Source organism: Lontra canadensis, unplaced genomic scaffold (genome assembly GCF_010015895.1).
Source record: "Lontra canadensis isolate GAN:19392208 unplaced genomic scaffold, GSC_riverotter_1.0 scaffold113, whole genome shotgun sequence".
Taxonomy (NCBI): Eukaryota; Metazoa; Chordata; class Mammalia; order Carnivora; family Mustelidae; genus Lontra; species Lontra canadensis.
The window spans coordinates 2,618,881-2,641,202 of record NW_022631107.1 but is presented as its reverse complement, the minus strand read 5'-3'; the positions used below and the strand labels follow the sequence as shown (position 1 = coordinate 2,641,202).

Below are 22,322 nucleotides of genomic sequence, written 5' to 3'. Positions count from 1 at the left end.
ATAAAGTTTTATTGGAACACAGCCACAACTCTTCATTTATATATTATCTAAGGCTGCTTGCACCTTATTGGGGCAGAGTTGAGTAGTTGTGGCAGAACTCTATGGCCCCCAAAGCCTGAAATATTTATATCCAGCCCTTTATAGAAGTTTGATCAACCCAGCTGTATGTTCCTACACTCAGCAGCATGACCTTGGGCGGCAGCTTGCGGCAGAGGCAAGCCCTGAAATGCCTCCAGTCATCAGGTCGCAGGTCCTTCCTCCACGGGGAGCATGGGTGGTTCTCACGGTGTCCACCCTAGCAAATTAAATTGACCATTTTATTTTGCAAACAGTTTTGTGAGTCAGGAATTCTGGAAGGACTCAGATGGAGTCTGACTTTCATGGCATCAGCTGGATGAAAGTATCCACTCCCAAGATTTCTTCCTTAGCTCAATGCTCCTCGGCCTCTTTTCTCTCTTCCAGGGGTGTCCCATCCTCTAGGGTTTCTTCATACCATAGGGTGGTTTGGGGATCATGGCACCTCTTCATGAGGGCTTCAGCACGTGGTAGACACAGGACTACACCGAAGCCGGCACAGAATCACTCCGCTGTGTCTTACATGGCCGTGGGATCTGCCGGGATTCAAGATGGCGGAGCCCCAGAGGCAAAACCCCATCTCAGAAGCACATGTGGCAGGACGTGCTGTGGCACTGTCCTTGGAAGATAACTAATGCTTCAGTGGCCTAGGTGGCTGGCTTACCCAGGTTACGGAGTTCTTGGTGCTTCCCAACCCCACGGTCAGTGTCATTCCATGGGTGGCTTGAAATGGCCATGAGAGGGATAGGACACCCTGGGAATGGAATGGACTGGGCCTTGCCCCTGCCCCCAGCCCCAGAGAGCCCTTTGGGAGTTATGGGCCAGCACACCACTGCCTCTGCGGGAGGCTTTCAGTTTGAAACCAGATGAGAACAGAAACAGTATTTACTGAGCCCCAAGGGGCTCTCCAAACCATGGTACCTCAGAACAGCTCTGTGGTGTGCGATGGTCCCTTATTTGATGGAAGAGGAATCCCAGGCTCAGCGAGGCTGGGTAATGGGGCAGGTGGCATGGCGTTCTACAGGGACAGTAGTGTCCCTCCTTCGAATGGCACCCATTCTGCTTACTGACCTCAGCCTCCTGCCGGACTTGCCAGTCTCTTCAGGTATATTTATTATCTTTCATTGGTCAAATCCTAAGTCTATGGACTAAGGTCATATCCTAAGGCCTAAGTGCTAGGCTACCTGTTTGGTGAGGAAATGAGGCCCAGCCTGAAGGCATAAGCTTCCAGCTGCAGAGTGAAGCTGTGTCCTGGGTACACCGACTCTGGGCCTTACCCCACCACACAGCCCACGGTGGTGTGGGCCACCTAAGCCCGGCTGTGCAGGCCAGAGAGTAAGGAAGCACCCGAAGATTAGATAGAGCATGGTTCCCAAAATTACTTGATTCATCATTTCCCATTTTTCTCTCCTTTACCCCGCCCTCTTGAGTTGAAGGAATCCTTCTCCCTGATTTGTTGGTTTTAAGAGGAATAAGAAGACAGAAAACTGAGGAGTGGTGGGCACCCACTGCAGAGTTCATGGCCAAGGGCTCCGTGGAGAGGATAGGGCAGCAAGGCTGGGAGGGTGCAGAAAGGGAGCCCCCCGCCCCTGCGAGAGTGTGGGGGTCACCTGCACGCCTCTGTGGCCGGGGCTTGTGGAGGGGTGTTTCCTGGCCTTCCTGGCTCGCTCAGGCTCTGGGGCACATGGCAGATCTGTTGGAGCTCTCTGCTCGGGTCCCAACAGTCACCTCACCTTCCGGATAAACATCCAGATGTTAAATATCAGAGGGAGACCGTGCATCAGGAGAATGCAATGAAAACTTTCACAAACGGTCCTCACTTTTGAGTGTGCTGAGAATCACCTGGGGCGCTGGTTAGCTATTCTGCGTTTCCCAGTCCCCACTCTTGGGAAACTCTCAGGCAGGAGGCCAGAACGGACGTCGGGAGTCTGTATTTTTAAAATACCTCAAGCAATCCTGATGCTAGTGGGCCTGGGGCCAGGCTAAGAAAAACAACTTAGAGAGTGAAGGGGCAGGATCTGACCCCTTTCTTGAAGACGTCGGCTTTCTGGTCATTGGAGTTTAATCTCGTAAGCACCGGTTGTCTTTGGATGGGGAAGTAGTAGGTATGTTCACGGAGCTGTCTTGCCAAAAGAAAGATAATGAACACAGCGTTTATGTGCATAATTGCAGTTAATTATTATGTTGTGCATGTATGGGTAAACTTGAGAAAAGATGAACTTATAAAAACTCTTATTAAAAGTTCCCTGTTATTTGCCATTAATTACTACTGTGGATTTCTAAGGGGAGTTTGTTCACTTAGCCACTGGCTAACAAAGTTTTGAGCTCTTGCTGTGTGTCTGGCTTCATGAGTTTCATGAGAAGCTTCATGCCTGTGTGAAGACCAGGGGACAGCCATGGGCTGACCTCTGTCCATCAGGGGGTTTACAGTCTGCCCAGGGAGAGGGATTCATAAATCCCTAAACAACGTCATACATTTCAGATTTGCGTAGGTTTATTCTTATTCGTAAAAGTATTTGTAAAATGCATTACTAAATGCGCTTTATTAATAAATATACAAAGATTTATATATAAACAGGTACAAGACAACAGTAAAAAAATCTCCATAGGCTGTATATTGTGATTTGGGGGTTAAAAGAATTGATTAGCGCACAGATTACTAACTTTCCAGACACTCTCTGATTGCACAAGGAAGATATATTCTATAAATTCTGCACAAAGTTGGCATATTGTTTTGTCTTGTTTTTATTTTTCTATTTTTTTTTTAAAGATTTTATTTATTTATTTGACAGACAAGTAGGCAGAGAGGCAGGCAGAGAGAGAGAGGAAGAGGCAGGCTCCCTGCTGAGCAGAGAGCCCGATGTGGGGCTCCATCCCAGGACCCTGGGATCACGACCCAAGCTGAAGGCAGAGGCTTTAACCCACTGAGCCACCCAGGTGTCCCATGTTTTGTCTTGTTTTTAAATCAGTGAGTTAAGACCTCACCTGTACATATTTAAGTGAAATGCTTTAAGATACATTTCTCCCCGTCACATCTCTGCTCCTTGCTCTCACCTGTGAGCATAGCGCAAGAGGAGGGTGGTCCCCAGGACCATTCCAGCACGAACGTACCTGAAGACGGAATTCCCATCCAGTGGGGAGACACATGGAGAACTCTGATGCCTCGCTTAGCCGTTTCAACTTGTTTTTATGCCATTCTCTTGCCTGAAATTCGAGCACACCAGTGGTCTACACAAGAGAAACTGAAGTGCCCCCAGTAACCTCTGCTTCCTGGTTTTCAGAGTCGCAGGTGGCGAGCTGTTTGACTTTTTGGCTGAAAAGGAATCTCTGACTGAAGAGGAAGCAACCGAGTTTCTCAAACAGATTCTTAACGGTGTTTACTACCTGCACTCCCTACAGATTGCCCATTTTGATCTTAAGGTACGTTTTGCTGAGTGTAGGTCGGAGAGAAGGGTATGCAAATCATAGCATTGGTTGTTTGTTAAGAAAAATTGAGGCATCTTAAAGACATAAATTTTTTTTTAATCCTATATGGGTGTAGCAGATGGAATTAGGAAGATAAATCAGCAGGTGTATAGTGCATACCTACTCAAGGATTCCTAACCTTTTGTGGGATAGAGACTGAAGATAAATGATTACATTTAAGAATCCCTGGGGAAGAATCAAAGGGTTTTACCAGCCGGGTCTCTAAGCAAGGGGGACATTCTTGGTTATGGGGTGTTTTTAGCATAGAGTGGCCTCTGGCTGCCCAGTTTCCAACCCCTGTAGCTGCAGGGCATGTACAGAGGAAGATGTCTTGATCTCTCCTCTGCCTCTTGATGCAAAGGCCTGAGTCTGTCACCAGCAATCGATCAAGAGAAACTCTGAGACTGGCTAATTGGGGTCTTTGGCAGCCTGAAAACAAAGCACTGTGGGAGATTAAAAGGCATGTCATACTTGTAACTATCAGGGAGGTTATGGTCTCTATAGGAAGGGAAGGCATATACGGGAACAACAGGCCATGATGATGTAAGATTCAAGGCACTGAGAAGTGATCACAAAGCAGCATGTGATCGATTGGCAAGTGAATGATTCAGATCATTGGAGCTAGGACGAGACTTCAGAAGAGGGAGGACTTTCTCCACACTTACTGTAGCAGAGCTGTCAAGACCCCATCTGGATCCCTCCAGCACTCACTAACACACCCTGAACGCTGCTGCTGCACACACTTGTGGCTGTCTGCCTGACGTCTGGTTTCTGGCCTGGGAGCTGCACGCACCAGAGTCGATGCCCACAGAAGCTGCTTTTAGCAGGGCAGGCGGTTGGGGTGGGAGGGATGATGGATAAATGCCCCAACTCCCTCCTGCTTCACCTGGAAAATTCAGTGCTGCTCCTCCTTAAGTTCCGCAAGGGGACTGCCCTCCATCACCCCCACCTCGACAAGACACCTTGTGTGGGTTTCCTTCCTTCTGCTTCCTGTCTCCCCAACCTCCACTGTGTAACTCTTCCCTGGAGCCTCCTCCCACAAAAGCCGCTCGCACCTGAATCCCTGGCACAGGTCCACTCCCGGGAGAACCTAAACCAAGATAGTTCGTTTTCCTGGTATTCTCTTGCAACTACCCAGTCATCCCTAGGTTTGGGTGGGTTTTTTTCAGGGAAGGGGAAGAAAAATTCTGCCGCTTTGTCTTCAGCATAATATATTATATAGCGCTTCTCTTTTTTTTTTTTTTTAAGCCTGAAAACATAATGCTTTTGGATAGAAATGTCCCTAAACCTCGAATCAAGATCATTGATTTTGGGTTGGCCCATAAAATTGACTTTGGAAATGAATTCAAGAACATATTTGGGACACCAGAGTTTGTTGGTACGTTTTTTTTTTTACTCCTGTGCTCCTTTATTTCTCATAAATATAATGGATGAAACTGGCAAAATGTCCCCTGCTGTAACATCATCTGTTTCCCTGGTACATCTTTCTGGTTTATATCTGATGGTGGAATCTGTTGATTCACTTTCATTCAAAACTAAACGTGTTTTATTTCCTCTTAGCTCCTGAGATAGTCAACTACGAACCTCTTGGTCTAGAGGCAGATATGTGGTAAGGAGCATGCCCTTGATGCTGTCATCTTTCTGATTTACTTTACTGTTCTTCTGACACTGGTTTCTGTTTCTGTTTGTGTCTAGGAGTATTGGGGTCATAACCTATATTCTGTAAGTATCAAAATCCACGTCTCGTATTCTTTTCCTCTTTCCCTGAGACCATCTGTCTCATTAACCATCTATGTGTCATGTTGATCTCTTCAGTTCATGCATGCTTTTTAGGTAAACATACTCATTTTACACCCCCAGAACACGTTTAGTTTATACTAATTAAACATTTTCTTCTAATTCACAATGAGTCATCAGAAACTGCAGCAGCATCGCTGAAAGCAAGCGCGGCTGTCCATCACTGCTGAGAAAATAGGAAAAAAAGAAAATGGGGTGTTTTTTTTAACTACTAGATGCTGTTCCAAATTAACTTTTGAAGTGCCTCCTAGGCCTTAAGCTGGAGGTTTTGTGCATGGCAACTAAATGCCCCCTACAGTGTAATTGGATTCTGAAGGAACTGCCCGAGCACCAGATTATCATCTGAAGCCTCACTCCCCTTATCAGTTGTTATAGGAATGACGTGACAACCTAAGAGGTAATCATGCGTGTTCTGCACCCCCACTTTATTAACAGCCTAAGTGGGGCCTCCCCCTTTCTTGGAGACACTAAGCAAGAAACATTAGCAAACGTGTCGGCTGTCAACTACGAATTTGAGGAAGAATACTTCAGTAATACCAGTGCCCTAGCCAAAGATTTCATAAGAAGACTCCTCGTCAAGGATCCAAAGTGAGTGTCCATCATTCCTGAAGGGTTCCCGGCCGTGGCTTCAGCTCACAGCCTGGACTGTGCATGCGGCCACGTTTACGCGAGCCTGGTTGGTTCCGCGTGGCCAGGGAAAGCATGCCACGTGGAATGCTTCGGAAAATGCAGGCAGGGCCCTTTGCACCTGCTTGGTCGGTCCCTGCAGATAGAGTAAAATAGTCCCAGAAAGACCAACATTCTTTTTGGCTTTCTTCCATGAAGCAGTCCCTGACCTGCATTTTCCAGAGCACCGACCCAGGAGGCCCTGCCGGCATGGAAACAACCTTAGTGTTTGCTTCTATGGTCACAGCATTTTTTTTCTTTCCCCTCCCCCTACAAAGGAAGAGAATGACAATTCAAGATAGTTTGCAGCATCCCTGGATCAAGGTAAGTTGCCCGCCGTGATTGGTTTGGTATTATAGGGTATCCGGAATGCCTTTGCCCTGGCGCACTGCGAGTTACATGGGGTCTCGCCCCAGATTGCGTGGAGGATTGTTTTTGATATTGGTGCCGTATTTAAAAGGCGGCTGACAGATGAGAGTGTCCTAGTGGTCGTGGAGGTGAGAGTGAGCTGTCACAGTGCAGGATTCTAAACGGGGAATCGAAGGTCAAGTTTGCTCAACAGCCATTTTTGGTTTGACCTGTGGGATGGTGGCCCAGAGACTGTTTTAAAATTTTTGGAATTGATTTCCAGCATAAATATCATACCAGATCTGGATTTCCGATGTCTGCTGTAAAATTTAAAGGCTACAGTACTGAGCCCGCATTCCATAAAGCGCTCCAAACCCTGCACAACTGTCTGTGCCAGAGCCTGCCGCCTCCCTCCCCCCGGCCTACTATATACCTCTGCGTTCCCTGAGACACCCACTGGCATTTGGGTTAAAGAGTTTGCTCCAGCTATGGCAGTTACACAGTAAAATCATGGAACTGCTAAGAGGACTGCAGTGTAACAACTTGCATTGCTGAAGTAGGTTTGGGGCTTCCAGAGAGTTCTGCTGTGTGAGCTCCTAGCGGTTGCCTGGGCTCCCTGAGGGGGCAATGGTGTCTCCTTCTCTCAGTAGAGCCAATGCTCTCCTAAAAAAAATTCAGTACAGGGAATTCTAATGCTGTCAGACGGGGCTGATTTGCTAACCTTTGAGTCCCCTCCCTGTCTGAACTACCTGATGATACTAAGTTCACGTACCGCATCACGAGACCTCACCATGAATCTTGCCATTCCCAAACTCATGCGGGAAGTTCGAATTCAAGCCTGGTCCAAGCGCAATTCTTCCACTCTTCCCAAGATCCACTTTTTATGGATTTTATCAAACCCTTAGCCATGAGAGTTGACCTCCAGAGACTAGGTTTCTGGCTCTTGCATATTATCCGAATTTGTTGTCTTATATTCGTAAGGTGAGTGTGTACACATCCCAAATAATTAGAGGTTTCCAAAAGTTGTCATGGCACACATTTCCATCATTTGAAGGCTCTAAATTTACTTTCTTGGACTTTGATTTTAGCCTAAAGATACCCAGCAAGCACTTAGTAGAAAGGCATCGGCAGTCAACATGGAGAAGTTCAAGAAGTTCGCAGCCCGGAAAAAGTGGAAAGTAAGAGTGTTTGACAGGGAACGATTAACTGATTTCTTTCCTCTGTGGCACTGCCTCTGGCCAGTCTCCCCTGTTCTGATACTGGCCATACAAAAGTGCATCCTTTTTTGGTCTGTTTGTTTAAATTTCTCTAGTCTTCTGTATCGTTATGCTATTTTCAAAAGATAGGTGAAAATAATATTTCAGTCCTCTTTCACTCTAATTTTCATATGTAATTTTTGCATTTTTTTTAAATAAAAACCATTCCCAAGGCAAATGTTTAAATCAGCACAACAAAATTATAATGCAGTCTTTTCCTAAATGCAACAAGCCACATTTTAAATAAATCCGTTCTTTGCGGTAAGCAGCATGGAATTGCATTTATAGCAGAACTTGTGTGAATGGTTCTCAAAGTCCAACCTTGATCTGTGATGGGTGGGGGTGGGAGTGGGGCAAGGCCATGAACATTTGCCCTGTGACCTCTTGTGCTTTTTCAGTGTGGATGGCCTCTGTGGGGGCTGTGTGGGGCATGACTCTAAAAGGCATTCCAGTCAACCTTGCACAAATGAAAATTCAAGGTTCACAAGGTGATAGGATGTCTTCCTATGCCCAGGGTTGTGTGAAGCCCGAAGGAAGCAGGTACCTGCCCCATGTCTCTGAGCACTGGGCTAGAAATGGACCTCATTTTCACACCCATCAAGTTCTGGGTGCCATGATAGGGATGAGGAGGGCCACAGCACTAGCTTACTTGAGACTTAACACTTAGTCTGAAGGAAGCACTGAGAATAGTCTTAAAATATAGAGAGAACCACCATAAGTTTCTCTCTTTTTTTCTTTACACACACACACACACACACACACACACACACACGTTATTTACTATTGCTTTTGCCTTTGAGAGTAAATGCAGGGGTGTTTGCCCTATAGGCTAAGGAGTTCCCCACTGTTTGTTTCCAACAACTGCATGAATTTTGATAGTCTCATTACCAGCTTGCCTGGGCACAAGGACACAGGACAAGACCCTTGCATACCACGCTTCTCTGAGTGGGGATGTGCAAAGGGTTTGTTAGGGTAAGATTCCACTGCTCAAAAAAAGTAGATAAGGACCTATTAAGAGAAGGGATGCAGACTGGGCAATTGTGTAGTTAATAATGAAACGTGGAAGGGAAACCTCTATCCTGTTGTCTTGATTTATAAGACCTTTAGAAATTTCCTTAAGCAAATAGGATCCAACTTCCTTATAGGACCCTTATAAGATCCCCCCCACAAAGAACATGCCATCAGCAGTGAATACCAGCTCAAAGACTTTGCCATTTACACTAATTTGAGTATCCTTATATACGTTCTTTCTTCCTCTTCTCCTGAATTTTATGGTTTTTTTTTCCCTTTTTTCCTTTTTTTTTTTTTTTTTTTTTTTTTTTTTTAAGCAATCCGTTCGCTTGATATCACTGTGCCAAAGATTATCCAGGTCGTTCTTGTCCAGGAGTAACATGAGTGTTGCCAGAAGCGATGATACTCTGGTAAGCAAACCTGTTTGCCTTGGTGAGGTTCATTCTTAGCACTGTGTGTTTCAGATGTTTAGGTTGTTTGATTTGTTCAACAACCCAGAAAACCGGAAGTCACGGAAGTGTCAGGCCTCTTCTTCTTCCACTCAAGGGAGGGAATTGGGTGGTTGATTTGATGTACTCTGTTGCCTCTTTTGTTCTCTTTTCTCTTTGTTTGGATTGGCACCATACCCACTCCTGCCTACTGCCTCTAACACCACCACCCCCCACTCCACTTCTCCCACACTCACAGTTTGATGAGTGACTGGTCAACAGAAGAGGAAAGCATTTATTCTAATTTTCATGAATAAAATGAGAGTCCTCTGTTGCCATTGACCTTGGAAAATACTGGGTCATAGTAGTATAAAAGGGCCAGACACTCCTCCTGCCAACACACACACACACACCCAAAAATCAGGACAAATACTGTGGGGCTCACCGGGGGCAGTTCGTGGTAGACCAGAAGGCTAAACCTACTTCCCTTGTTGATCCTGTATTGCATGTGTAACGCCCTTGAGAACAACTCCATAGTTTTTTTTCCCTTAATCCTCACTGAAACCTAATCACAGAAAAACTCTTCAGATATGGCTGGACACGTCTGAATTCACTGAGACTCTCCCCTGACAGACAGTAGGGCTTTGGGAGCCCTGGAGGTAAAGGGAACCAGAAAGGGTGGTTCTGTGGGAACCAGACTGTTCCCGTGACTACTACATAGTGAATGTTTCCTGAGTGGGTCCACGGGCTCCATGGGCAGAATGACACACCCGCAGACACCAGCTCTTCTCTTCCCTCTGATGCTAGTTGCTTCACTGAGACTCCAGGTGTAGCTTTGTAGGGTAAAAAGAGATAGGACAGGTTAAGAAGAAAATAGGAGTAGGAGAGAAGCAAGGTCGGAGAAGGAGAGGAGAAAGTCTGGGGTTGGGGATTATTTGAGGGTAACAGCGGAACCAGGGACAAGACAAAAACTATTAATCTAAGTAAGATGAGAACAATTACATGTTACAAATTAAAATCATCTTGAATAATCGCTCAGGGGAAAATCTAAGCAGTGCGATGTGAAGTTTAGGGTATGAGAGGGCTTCGGGCTGTGTGGGGGCTCCAGGTGGGATGACCCCTCCCACAGCTCCAGTTCCCTCATTTTCCTGATGTCCTGCTAATCATGGGAACCTGTGGTGACCATCTGCCTCTTCTTCCCATTCACCCCATTTCTCTTGACTGTCACTTTCATGCAAATGTCTCTTAGTCATCAAATTGAATTGTGTTGGAAAAGCGAAACCAGTGACATTCTTGACATGGGCTTGGTACAAATATTATTAAAACCCTCGTGAAGTTTGTTTGGATTCAGATCCGTAGAGAAGAGAAAGCTGAGCCCAGAGAGAAATGCTTTCTCCATTCTGCCCCCAAAACAGAGACTCAACACCTGTCGATATGATCTTTTTCCAGATTTGAAATAGTAGAAGCCATATCCCTGTACGTCCAGAGATTTTGTTTGGGATTTTTCTGGCTTATTCCTTAGTTTTAATGTGCCATATTTGGTAAATATCTTATTATTATAAGAAAACTTTGACATAGTGGCAAAGATTTAACTAAGTTGTTGTTCAACATTATCTAGTTATTTTCTCTTGTAACAAGAAATGCATCTGCTTTCCATTTCTTGGGCCTTTATTTTCATACTTCTCCCCCTCTAGAGTATATGTAAATATGTATGTGTCTGTGTATATGTGTGTGTGTGTATACACACACATATATATATATGTGTGTGTATGTATATATATATGGGTAAACAGAAGGTGGTGTTAGTTTCCAACATGGCAGGAGCAAAAAGGAACCTCCTTCCCTTCATGACCAGGTGGATTTGGGCAGAAAGTGGCTTACTTTGCGCTGAATGCTTCTCTTGACAAATGAGCACTGATTTCTCTTATGCTGATAAGAGGATCGTGGCCAGCAAGCTAACTCTTGTTCCCTCTTCACGGTCCCGCTCAAGGATGAGGAAGACTCCTTTGTGATGAAAGCCATCATCCACGCCATCAATGATGACAACGTCCCCGGCCTGCAGCACCTCCTGGGCTCATTGTCCAACTATGACGTTAACCAACCCAACAAGGTCTGAGGCTGTTCTGCTGGGGGGGCGGGAGGGGAGTCACCACGACTGTACACCTCCAAGTCCAAAGGAGAGGATCCCTTCTACTTCTCCATTCCCTGGGGCTGTTACAGGCGCCATCCTGTGGGGAAGTCACTCCTGGGTTGATAGTGGATTGCGTTAGAAATGAGGTCAAGGGCACTGAGGGCCTTTCTTCATGCCCCTCATGTACCTCTAATCATGACATTGTAAATGTGCTCCTCCTGCAAAGGCACATGTCACCTTGGGTTGGGAACCCAGCAGAGAAAGGCTGTGTGTGCTCCTCTTGTCCCCTTTCCCTGTGGTGCCGCAGTGGTTGTGTGTCTGTTCCGACATGGGAAGCTGTATGGTGTGGGGCCCCAGGGAGAGCTGGTTTTCCCTTCCTACCAAACTGGAAAGAAATGTTCTTCCTTGCCTCTTCCAGCACGGGACACCTCCGTTACTGATCGCCGCTGGCTGTGGGAATATTCAAATACTACAGTTGCTCATTAAAAGAGGCTCAAGAATCGATGTCCAGGATAAGGTCAGAATTCTGTTTTATTGCCACTGAATTAGCTTTTAAAAAAGTATTTCCTGCTGTCTCCCTATCTTAGAGGGAACAGAGAATAACATGGGCCCGTGACTTCATTTCTCCATTTTCCGTAAAGGAAGGTGAACTGCCTAACAGGCTGGTCCAGTCTCACCTGTGTTATAAAGAAAAAGGCAGACCTTTCCCTTCCTCTTGTCTTCCCTTGTACACTACTCAGATTCACTCCTGGCTTATCACGTTTACTCAACAGGGTTAGTAAATGTCACATTTGGGAAAATTTTCATGATCTAATTAATCTCATCAGAAATACATTTGCCTGCACGTTTGTTAGGACAACAAAGTAAGGACACTACATACGCCTTGAGGTCACACTGGAAGGATAAATACAAGTGTTGAACAGGGAGTAGTCACTACAATGGCTCCGCCATCAGCTTCCATAGATTTTCAACAAAACTATAAATGGACTGGATCTGATCCTTGTGCACAGACAGAGTTCTAACCAGAGATTGAAATGAAGGTTCTAAGAGAAGAAAAATGGCATTTTAAAATAATTCTAGATTTACCAAGAAAGTTGCAAAGATAGGAGAGAGAGCTTCCCAGAAATCTCAAATTCTTACGTAACTCTGGTCTTTTTGGCAAAACTAAAAAATAAAACGGGAGTGTATTCCTCTTGGAAGTTGCTCCCTTGAAGTTGCCGTCACTCGGGAAGGGAACTAGAGCGAGTCTGAGTGATGCGTGCCTTGGGATCTGGAAATGTCACTCCACATTTGTTTTTATACAGGGTGGATCCAATGCCATCTACTGGGCCTCTCGGCATGGCCACGTTGATACCCTGAAATTTCTCAATGAGAACAAATGCCCTTTGGATGTTAAAGACAAGGTAAGGCTACTTATTTTCTTAGGGACCGTGGGAAGTGATAAGAGGTTGCTTATGAATGTTGAACTGCCATATGCATCAGGACCCAAAGCGATAGGGCCCGTAATCAAAATCTTCCTGCAGAGAATTTAATTGAGAAGTTTCTTTCTGCTGCTGGCTTGGTCTAATATTAAAATCTGCAGTTAGCTGAAATCTACCAAGTTGTTGGCATAATAGGCAAGCAGTGACTTATCTTCCCCATAACATGGAAACTCAAGGTTCTGCTAGAGAGACAACCAAGTCCTGATTCTTTTATTCAATTGCTGTGTGTACCTACCTTTACCCTTCTCGTCCTCTCTGAAGTAGCTGCCAGTGTAGATCTTACAAGCACGGGCACTAGAAGGATCCATGAGACTACATGTAAAATAAGGCTTTGGGGGGGCAAAGATATTATAAAAATTATTGATTTAGCAAGGTAAATTTACTTTTGTATATCTGTTGTTTCATCTGTTCATACAACAGTCATGTGAGTTAATTGGCAGGGCTGGAACACATACCTAGGATTCTTACCTTCTCATCCATTATGCATTGAACTGTGCAACCCTGCTCTGCTCCTAATACTTGCAGACTGATTTGTCATGTTCATTCAGGACTGCCACATACAGTTGTATGGACTGCGCACTGCTCTATATCTAAGGGATGATAGTCACGTCAAAGACACACACACACACACACACACACACACACACACACACACACGCATTATGGCAGTTTTGGTCAGGTAGCAACAAGTATCTTGTTTTGTTTTAAATCTGTTTGTACTCCAAGTTTTGGGCAAATATAAGTAAAACATCCTGAGGAAATTGCATGTATTACAAATTCACAGAATGCGACTGTGGGCTAAAAGTGATATGTTTTAGAATCTCTGAGAAAGTAAGAAATAACATCCTAAACATAGACAGTGAAATGAGAAACTTGCTCATAAACAAAACTTTAAATAATGTAATATTAAAACGGGAGTTTTGTGTTTAAAAAAAAAAAAAATCCCATGGCTGTGAGCATCAATATATGGAGAGGATTGAGAACCGCCATCTCAGACAGGGAAGCGTTCTTACTGAGGAGGTTTTGTGACAAGCAGGATGAGCTATGTGTCTGGGTTTAGCACTAGCTGTGTGGGACACATCCTACCCCAGGGTCCTGGGCCCAATCACCAAGGGGGCTTCGGGTCTGAGGGTGGCGGGGGCCCCAAAGGGGAAGACGTGGAGCCAGGCATGCATGGGATCTGGCCTCCAGTCCTATGCATTCAGTTTCCACAGTCTGCTGAATTTGTCTGTTTCTCTTACAGTCTGGAGAGACAGCCCTGCACGTGGCAGCTCGCTATGGGCATGCTGATGTGGTCCAGTTACTGTGCACCTTTGGCTCTAATCCCAATTTCCAGGACAAGGTGGGTCATGGTAGTCGATGTCCATTTGCCTGCTCACTGCATGGATGTGCCCCAAGCTGATGGATAGAGTCGGGTCCTTGGGGTTTTCTGCTTAGATATCAGAGGGCAGGGTCTCGAACAGAAACACGAACGTTCATTCATTCTTTCATTTACTCCTCTGGATAATCCTGCATGTGGGTTGCTATTATTATTATCCTCATTTTATGGAAGACTGAGGCACAGAGAGGTTCAGTGACTTGCCCAAGCTCACACAGCTGCTAAGTAGCAGAGCAGTCTGGTTCCACAGTCATGGTTCCAGAGTCATGCCGTCAGCACTACGCTGTAATAACCTCTCGCAGACAGACATGAGCGTCTAACGACGTTGATGGTGAATATACAGACTTTTCAGGCCTACAGACCTTCCTGTCACTTCTTAAAGCCTGATAACCTCAGCACTTCTTTGCCAGAGCAACAGTAAATTGTGCGACTCATCTTTATGTGACCTACGGGACAGAAATCTTGAGGGGTTAAGATTGTTGCAGGAAGGCTTGCTGAGGAAGTGCTCTCCCCCCGTGAGGAGTCTGAACGTGAACGAAGACACTTTCCCAAGAAAGGTGCTATAAACCTACCCACACCCATGCTCCCTGGTTCAGAACAGCCGAGCCGACCCTTCCAGGGGGCTCCTGAAAGTCAGTAACTGGCAGGGAAAACTGAATTTGTGCAACACACAGGTGTGGACACAGGAAAACTAATGAAGGAGAGACATCAGGCCTGCATCCATTATTTCCTGTGAGTATCTTGCTCCACTGGCCATGAGCTCTTTTCTCTGTGCTGCCATCACTGGGCCGCCGTGACTCGGCTGGAACTCCGTGCACACATACCTGCGTGTTGCTGTGTCCGTCTCTTTCATGCGTGTGTCTCTTTGGCCAGGAAGAAGAAACCCCCCTGCACTGTGCTGCCTGGCACGGGTATTACTCCGTGGCCAGAGCCCTTTGCGAAGCCGGCTGCAACGTGAACATTAAGAACCGAGAAGGAGAGACGCCCCTCCTGACAGCCTCTGCCCGGGGCTACCACGACATCGTGGAGTGTCTGTCTGAACACGGAGCCGACCTCAATGCCTCCGACAAGGTGCTTTGTGGGTAAATGTATCATGCTCCCTGGCATGCGATCTGGGGGTCTCGTAGGACCATAAGCCTCCTCCATCAATTTACCTAACAAACTCAAATGTAGCAAATTACAGTGATCCTTTGTCCTCTCTGTTTCAGAAATTCTGTGCCCTTTTCTAGATTCTCTTTAATAATTAATATTCCTTTGTGACATTTAACACTTGATGTGACATGACTCAGGTGTCTATCTTAACGTTTAGCCTTTTCCACTTTGGAGCAGGTACAGCGATGATCTCTGAGCCTAAGACAATCTTCAGTTCGGACTAAAATTGGCAAGTCACTATTACTTCATAGATTAAACAAAGAAATAGGTGGTTTATTTACTTTCATCGTTGACTGTTTTGTAAAAAGACAAAAACCACCCTTGTTTGTCTGATAATTGCCATTCTACACCAGGTGTTCCTTTATTCAGGATACAAATTCAGCATAATCTGTTCTTATTGTGAGTTTGCTTAACGTGAGGCTGTGATGTTACTCTATATATCAGATTTGGGATAGTGTAGTTAAGTTAGTAATTGCCGTTTTTGGAGTCTTTTTTCTCAGTACGGAGAGGTGGTTCTCAACTGGGAGCAAGCTTGCCCCCAGGAGACAATTCGTAATGGCTGAAGACCTTTTGTGGTTGTCATAGCCCAGAGTCTCCACACAGACATGGCCCCAAATTCTGTCCCTGGCTCAGGAAACTCAACCTGACTGTTCTCCAGGGAATCCGTAACAAGTGGAGGGAGTTCTCAGGCTGGTCTTTTTGGGGATGCCTGGGGCCAACATGTTATATTCGCCCCTAATAGATAAGGTAGCCCTTGAACACATCTCAGTTTCTCCCAGGCTCAGAGAAAAGAATGGGCATTCTACTTAGGAAGTCAGTAAAGACGCTGAGCGAATGTTTCTTAAAAGTGGTTTTTCAGGTCTGTGATAAAACAGGCCATTGGAGTACGGACCATTACTTAAGTTCTGTAAAGTCAGGGAGGGACAAGAAGAAGTGTTGGCTCTTTCCCTCTGATTGTACTGGCCGTACCTGGAATCGTCAGTTTGTGGTTACTTAGTGGGGCGCACGAAGTCTGTCCCCCACTCTCTGGGAGGAAAGTCTGTTATGTAATCCTCCCATCAGGCTCTGCACTAGCGATGCCATCCCCAATTCATCTTGGCCCAGTGGCGGCTGGAAAGGCGAGTGGCCAGCCCTGCGAGCCTAAGGGAAAGTGCTCATGACCCCTGGTGCTTTTTGCAGGATGGACACATCGCTCTTCATCTTGCCGTGAGACGGTGTCAGATGGAGGTGATCCAGACTCTCATCGGCCAGGGGTGTTCTGTCGACTTCCAAGACAGGCACGGCAACACCCCGCTCCATGTGGCCTGCAAAGACGGCAACATGCCTATTGTGGTGGCCCTCTGTGAAGCCGGCTGCAATCTGGATATCTCCAACAAGGTAATGGTGGCGGGGATGCAGGGACTGGCACGTGTACCCGGCCAGCTGCCTCTGGGTGTGGCCAGGCTTCTCTTTGTGTCTCTTTGTGTCTCTTCAAAGTCTGTGTTACTCATGGGCACCTGTTCGGTCTTACAGGGCTCTCAACTTAATGTTGTATTTTATTTTATTTTTTTAAAGATTTTATTTATTTGACACAGAGATCACAAGTAGGCAGAGAGGCAGACAGAGAAAGAGGAGGAAGCAGGCTCCCCACCGAGCAGAGAGCCCAATGTGGGGCTCAATCCCAGGACCCTGAGACCATGACCTGAGCCGAAGGCAGAGGTTTAACCGCTGAGCCACCCAGGTGCCCCTTAATGTCATATTTTACATTTAGCTTTTGAATAACTTCGTGGAGCAACAGAAAATTATTACATGAATAAGTACTTCCTACCTAGCTAGGTGGTCACTTATGAACATCGAGAGAGAAAGAGAGAGAAAAGGAGGAATGTGTGTGTGAGAGCTCTTGTAGAGGAATCCCAGAACATCCGTCAAATGAGAGTCTCTTTCTGGAGCACTAAGTCTTCAGGAAGACGCTTCACTGAGAATCCAAGACCCAGATTTCTGTTCTTAGCTTCATGCATTGAGAGTTTTATGGTCAAGCACTCACAACCCTTGTTTGTGCTAAATAAATTTGGTAAGACCGAGGGAATGCTACCATTTGGCAAATAAAGAAATGGAAATAAATAATTACGTGATCCATAAACCCCAGATGTTGGCTTCTAGAAGTTAGCTACCACCTTCCCTTTTCCCTGAACAACATCTAGATTTTCATTACCAAATAAGACAGAAGAGTTGGTTCTTCCTGCCGTTTTAGCCATGTGACTGTATGAAAGGCAAACACTCTTCTTTTGTGATAGTGTTAAAGAGAAAGTCCAAGTAGAATTAAATATTTGAATGTGGGAAGGGTTTGTTTATAAATGGCAGAGATGATCCCAGCAGAATTTTATTATGATTTGTTTGAGGTAAGAGAATTAATATCTGAAACAGCGGGAAAATTACACTCCTACCAAAAATTATTCCTCTTGCCTATTATGTGATTAATTCTAATGAAAATTAAAATTGGCAATCTGCACGTTCTGGAAATTTGGAAACGCAAGATCATAGGTCTTAGCCATTAGCTGCTACGCTGGTTGCTTTCTTTGTTTATCCCATTCTAATCCTGCCAAGCCAGTTAGGAAAGTGGCTTAACAGGAAAGCCAGATATAAAGCAGCATCAAGACCTTGACTTTCCTTCCAGGAGTCTTTAAACAAATAAAAAGTGGTTTCAAGGAACAACGTGGCGCTTACTTGGATATGTTTGGATTTGGCCACAGCGTGCACGGAGGCCCACTGTGTGCACAGCATCTAAGATGAGCTATGTCTTGGGAAGGTGGACAGGCCGAGCAGGTGACTCTGGGTTCCTTGCACCAAGTTAAAGAAGGGAATGGGTGTTCCCACGCCTGAGTGCAAACACTGCACCTGCTAAATATGCTCTTAAAATATCCAGCAAGAGGGGCACCTGGATGGCTCAGTCAGTAAAGCGGCTGACTCTGGACGTCGGCTCCGGTCATGATCTTGGGGTCGTGGGATCAAGCCCTGCAGCGGGCTCGGTGCTCCTCGTGGAGTCTGCTTGATTCTCTCTCTCCCTCTTCCCTTGCTCACACACACACACACACACACACACTCTCTCTCTCTCTCTCTCAAATAAATAAGTATATCTTTAAAAAAATAAAATAAAATACTTGGCAAGATAATCCTAGACTTTCATGTTTAAAAACCACTGGCATATTGACTGGGAAAGGCTCTCCGTTGTTGATGCTGTGGCTGGCCGTCCAGACGTATCCCCACAGATGTGTTTCTACCGTATAGGGCAACACTGGCTCAGAGAGGCGGTTCAGCAGGTGACTTGGTCACGGACCTGAGCGCAGCTGAAGCTCCACGGCGTCAGCCTCCTGGAGTCTGTAGCCCAGGTCAGAGGGTCATGGGGAACCTGCTCAGAGCCCCCTCCTCTGTCTGATGAGCAGCTCTGTGAGCTGGGACCCGCAGACAGGCTCCCTGGGCCGTCGTTGGTGCTCAGGGGTCCAGCACACTGTCACGCCGTGCATCTCACGCCTTCTTCAGAGAACTGAGAACATCTTCGGTTTTTTTCTCCCTTTTCTAGCTTTTTGTTTTAGGAAAATGATGGAGCTCTAGAGGATCTTGAATTAGTAAGAGGAAGGCATTACTTGCTCGGAAAGCACCTCTACCTTTACTTGGCCTCACCCTTGTAAGTGACTGTCCAAACGGACCTTAGCACGTGACAGCCCATGTCATACAGGCAGACAGTCACTCCTTTCTCGTGACATGTCTGGCCTTTTCCTTACCTGGATTCAGTTCCCCCCGAGATAACAATGGCCATTAGGGTCCTACCCCAGTCCGCAGTATGGGACAGGAATTTGTCACTACCTTTGACGCTCATCAGAGTGAAACAAATCTTTCTCAGTCTTCATTCATCCTGTGGGAAAAACAGGAGAGTGGCTGTGGAAGTGGGCTGTGCTGGGGAGCACAGGGCAGAGAGAGCTGGGTGGCACTGAGCCTACAGACCTTAAGCCTTCTTCCTCTGGGATGGCTCTTCTTATCAGTGAAGACGGAAAGTAGGTTGTGCTCATACACACATGCACGTGCCCGCACACAGAGATGCACACATAGGTGCACACATGCACAGACCAGCAGACACATACACCCACACAAACACACAGAGATACACACACATGCAAACAGAGGCATATACAAAGCACACGCAGATGGGCACACACACATGCACACACGCATGCACATATCCAAGTACATGAGTGAGAATGCCCGGCCAGCCAAGCGTGTCCTAATACCTTTCTCCAGCGCATTGTGCCAGGTGAGGTCTGGGGCTTGCAGATAACAGCAGGAATGGTTCTTGCCCTCAGGCTGCTTTTCCCTCCTGCCCTGTCTCCTGCAGTCTCTGCTTTCACAAGGACAGGTGCATGGCAAGGCAGCGCTGGGCACGTTAGAGAAACTTAGAGGGCTTTTCAGAGGCACTTAGGGCTTTGCTGGATGGAGAAGAGGGGATAGTGTGTTTCATACTGAGGGAAGTGTTCGTGTATGTTTGGGGACAATTCTCTGGATGTGCCTGCAGCTGACCTGGGGGTGTAGGTTTTTGGGTGGGGGGCAGGCAGTGGGGCACAGAGAGAAAACACAGGTGGAAGGGGATCTTGGGTCCAGATGGTGCTAGACCTTGACTCCAATCCTGAGGAGTTTGGGTTTGGTTCTGTGAAAAGCTGGAGCCTTCAAAAGTGTCAACTTCCTAGTCCTTTTTCTTTGTTGTCCTTCTTCCCTTGCATCAAGGGATGCCTCCCACTGCTCCTCCTTCCACATAAATCCAGACACCTCATCCCGTCTTTACAGCCTCTCTCTTCCTTCTCACTGCATTGCTGGTGTATTTGAAGGCTTCATATTTGCGTTCTAAAGCCTCTAGATGACAGCAAACAAAATACAGACATGTATGCACATTGTAGCATGTTTTATAAGGGCAAGGAACAGAACCACCTTAAGTCGGTCCTCAGGGGGCTGTCTGCGTGAACATCCACACGTATCTACATGCGGCGTATTATTCGGGTGTCTGAAAGAACGTAATACATTAGTGACAGGCATAGCGAAGTGTCGCCCATATATTGTCAGGTGAACATGTAGAGTGGGGTGTGATCATGTCCTGGCTTTTCAAATTATTTGTTTCCTTTTATGGATTGAGAGCTAAAAGCTTGGCAGGAAAGGCAACAAAGGGACCAGCAGGACCTGCTCCAAGGAAGGAAGTTGGGGGAGGGGACCAAAGGAAAGGAGCTCTTTTGTTTTCCACCCCGTCCCTCAGGGTCCTTTGCATATTCTAAATCAGCAGGTGTTAACTTCAGAACAAAAGCTTACAACTGCAAATAAACAGCCTGAGGCCAGTACCTGAAATTCCTCAGCCTCCCTGGTCCTGGTGTCTCAGAACTTTTTTCCTGGTTCCCCCAGGGCAAAAGAAATACCTAACTGCTCTGTTTATTAAGTGGTTTGGTGCAAACAACCTAGTAAGAATTTATGTCCTAAAGACTCAGTAGCTGTGGGGGAAAAGTGACCCCACACAAATGGAAAGGAAACGTATATTTTGATTTCAGGCTTCCGTAACCCCAATGGCGTACCAATGGGACGTGTGTGCTTTTTGGGCACCTCACAACCCTCAGATGTGAACCCAGGTTGGACACTGCCACCCTTACTTCCTGCTCGACCCTGATGTCCTCAAGATACTCACCTCTTGTCACAGTAACCTCCCCACGCCCTTTGTGCTAACACCACAGAAAGGAAGGCAGGGCAGTCTGGTGCTGAGAGCCTGAACTGCCTCTTGAAGCTAGTAATTCACTTTGTGTCTGAACCTGCTGCTTCCATTGAAAATGCAAAATATTCCTCCGTATCCCGTGAACTAACTGCAGTGCCCTGAGGTGCCTGGGCACACAGTTTGGGAACCACAGACATAAACATGAGGGAGCATGGTAGGCATGGCCTTGCACTGTCACCTCAGTAGAGCCACCTCAGTAGCTCTCGTAACATCCCTTTGTCCCTTGCAGCGTCCATATTTGAACTCTGGTACAGATCTTTCTGGAACTTTGGGACCCTTTGTAAGAGCCCTGACTCAGACCTCCTTTCTGCCCGCACAGCGGGAGACTTGATTTAGTAATGATAAGCCTCCTACTCTTTCATCCTTTCCAGTTTTAGTTCCAAGTTACTCTTCTCACTGGAGAACACTCGCCCCCGACCTGCCAGGCTTGTGTCCCTCAGGAGAGGGCAAGTTTCTGGAGAAGGGATCCCACACCTCCTGTGTCTTCAGGGGGATCCCAGATCCCTCGCACAGTGCTGACCTATGGGATGGACTCACATCCAGGGCCATCCTCAGCAACCATCGTGAGAAGGACTCTTTTTGGGCTTTCTTGTGTTTTCCAGTACGGCCGAACGCCTCTGCACCTTGCAGCCAACAACGGGATTCTGGACGTGGTGCGCTACCTCTGTCTGGCGGGCGCCAACGTGGAGGCGCTGACCTCGGTGAGTCACCCTCTGGGGCAGGAGAATGCCATAGAAAGCCGTAGAAAACGTCTCAGGCCTCAAGGGCATGAGGGGCAAGATATCACTTGGCAACTGCCTCTCAGTGGACAAGCTGCTAGAAGCTTCACTCCTGCGCGACAGGTTGAAGACAGTTGCCCCCACAGAGCCAAGGGAGAGGGCTGGCTTGGCCACCTTCCCCGCGCATTTCGTGGCCCGCACTGCCACGAAGGCCTGCTGTGGCCTGTGTTCCACAACAACACCTTGGGGTGTGTGGTTAGGTATGTGTTTTCCTTTTCTCAATGCTCCCCTCCCCTATGGGGTTTCGGAGGCGCCTGGGGTGGGGGTCAGGGAGGGGAACTGCTTGGGAGAGCCATGCTCTTCTGTTCAAGAAGCTGCCTTGGCTCTGAGGCGGGCCCTGATGATTTTACAGGCGATGCTTCTGTTCCCCCGGCCTCCCCACTCCACCTTCCACGCCAGGTACTGCCCCACTTGAGTTACATTTCATGAAATACCAAAGAGGAAAAATCCGGGGACTAATGAGATAAGGTTGTCATTTTACTGCTTCCGTGAAATATTGTCATTTGACTTGCTTCTGGACTAATGGTGGGTTGAGTCTCCCACTCCATTACGTGGGAGATTCCTGAAACTCTCTAGTGC

At 46.7% G+C, this 22,322-nt stretch overlaps 1 protein-coding gene across 1 annotated transcript in view; it reads left to right on the top strand.

Moving 5' to 3' along the window:
- The window catches only part of DAPK1 (death associated protein kinase 1), a 156,911-nt gene that overhangs the window by 117,791 nt on the left and 16,798 nt on the right, over positions 1–22,322 (top strand). The window contains 15 exon segments of the mRNA XM_032840523.1: positions 3,357–3,495; positions 4,789–4,918; positions 5,101–5,149; positions 5,236–5,262; positions 5,773–5,925; positions 6,282–6,327; positions 7,440–7,529; positions 8,936–9,028; positions 11,037–11,156; positions 11,596–11,694; positions 12,482–12,580; positions 13,902–14,000; positions 14,910–15,107; positions 16,368–16,565; positions 21,567–21,665. Coding sequence (XP_032696414.1) covers positions 3,357–3,495; positions 4,789–4,918; positions 5,101–5,149; positions 5,236–5,262; positions 5,773–5,925; positions 6,282–6,327; positions 7,440–7,529; positions 8,936–9,028; positions 11,037–11,156; positions 11,596–11,694; positions 12,482–12,580; positions 13,902–14,000; positions 14,910–15,107; positions 16,368–16,565; positions 21,567–21,665 — 1,639 coding nt within the window.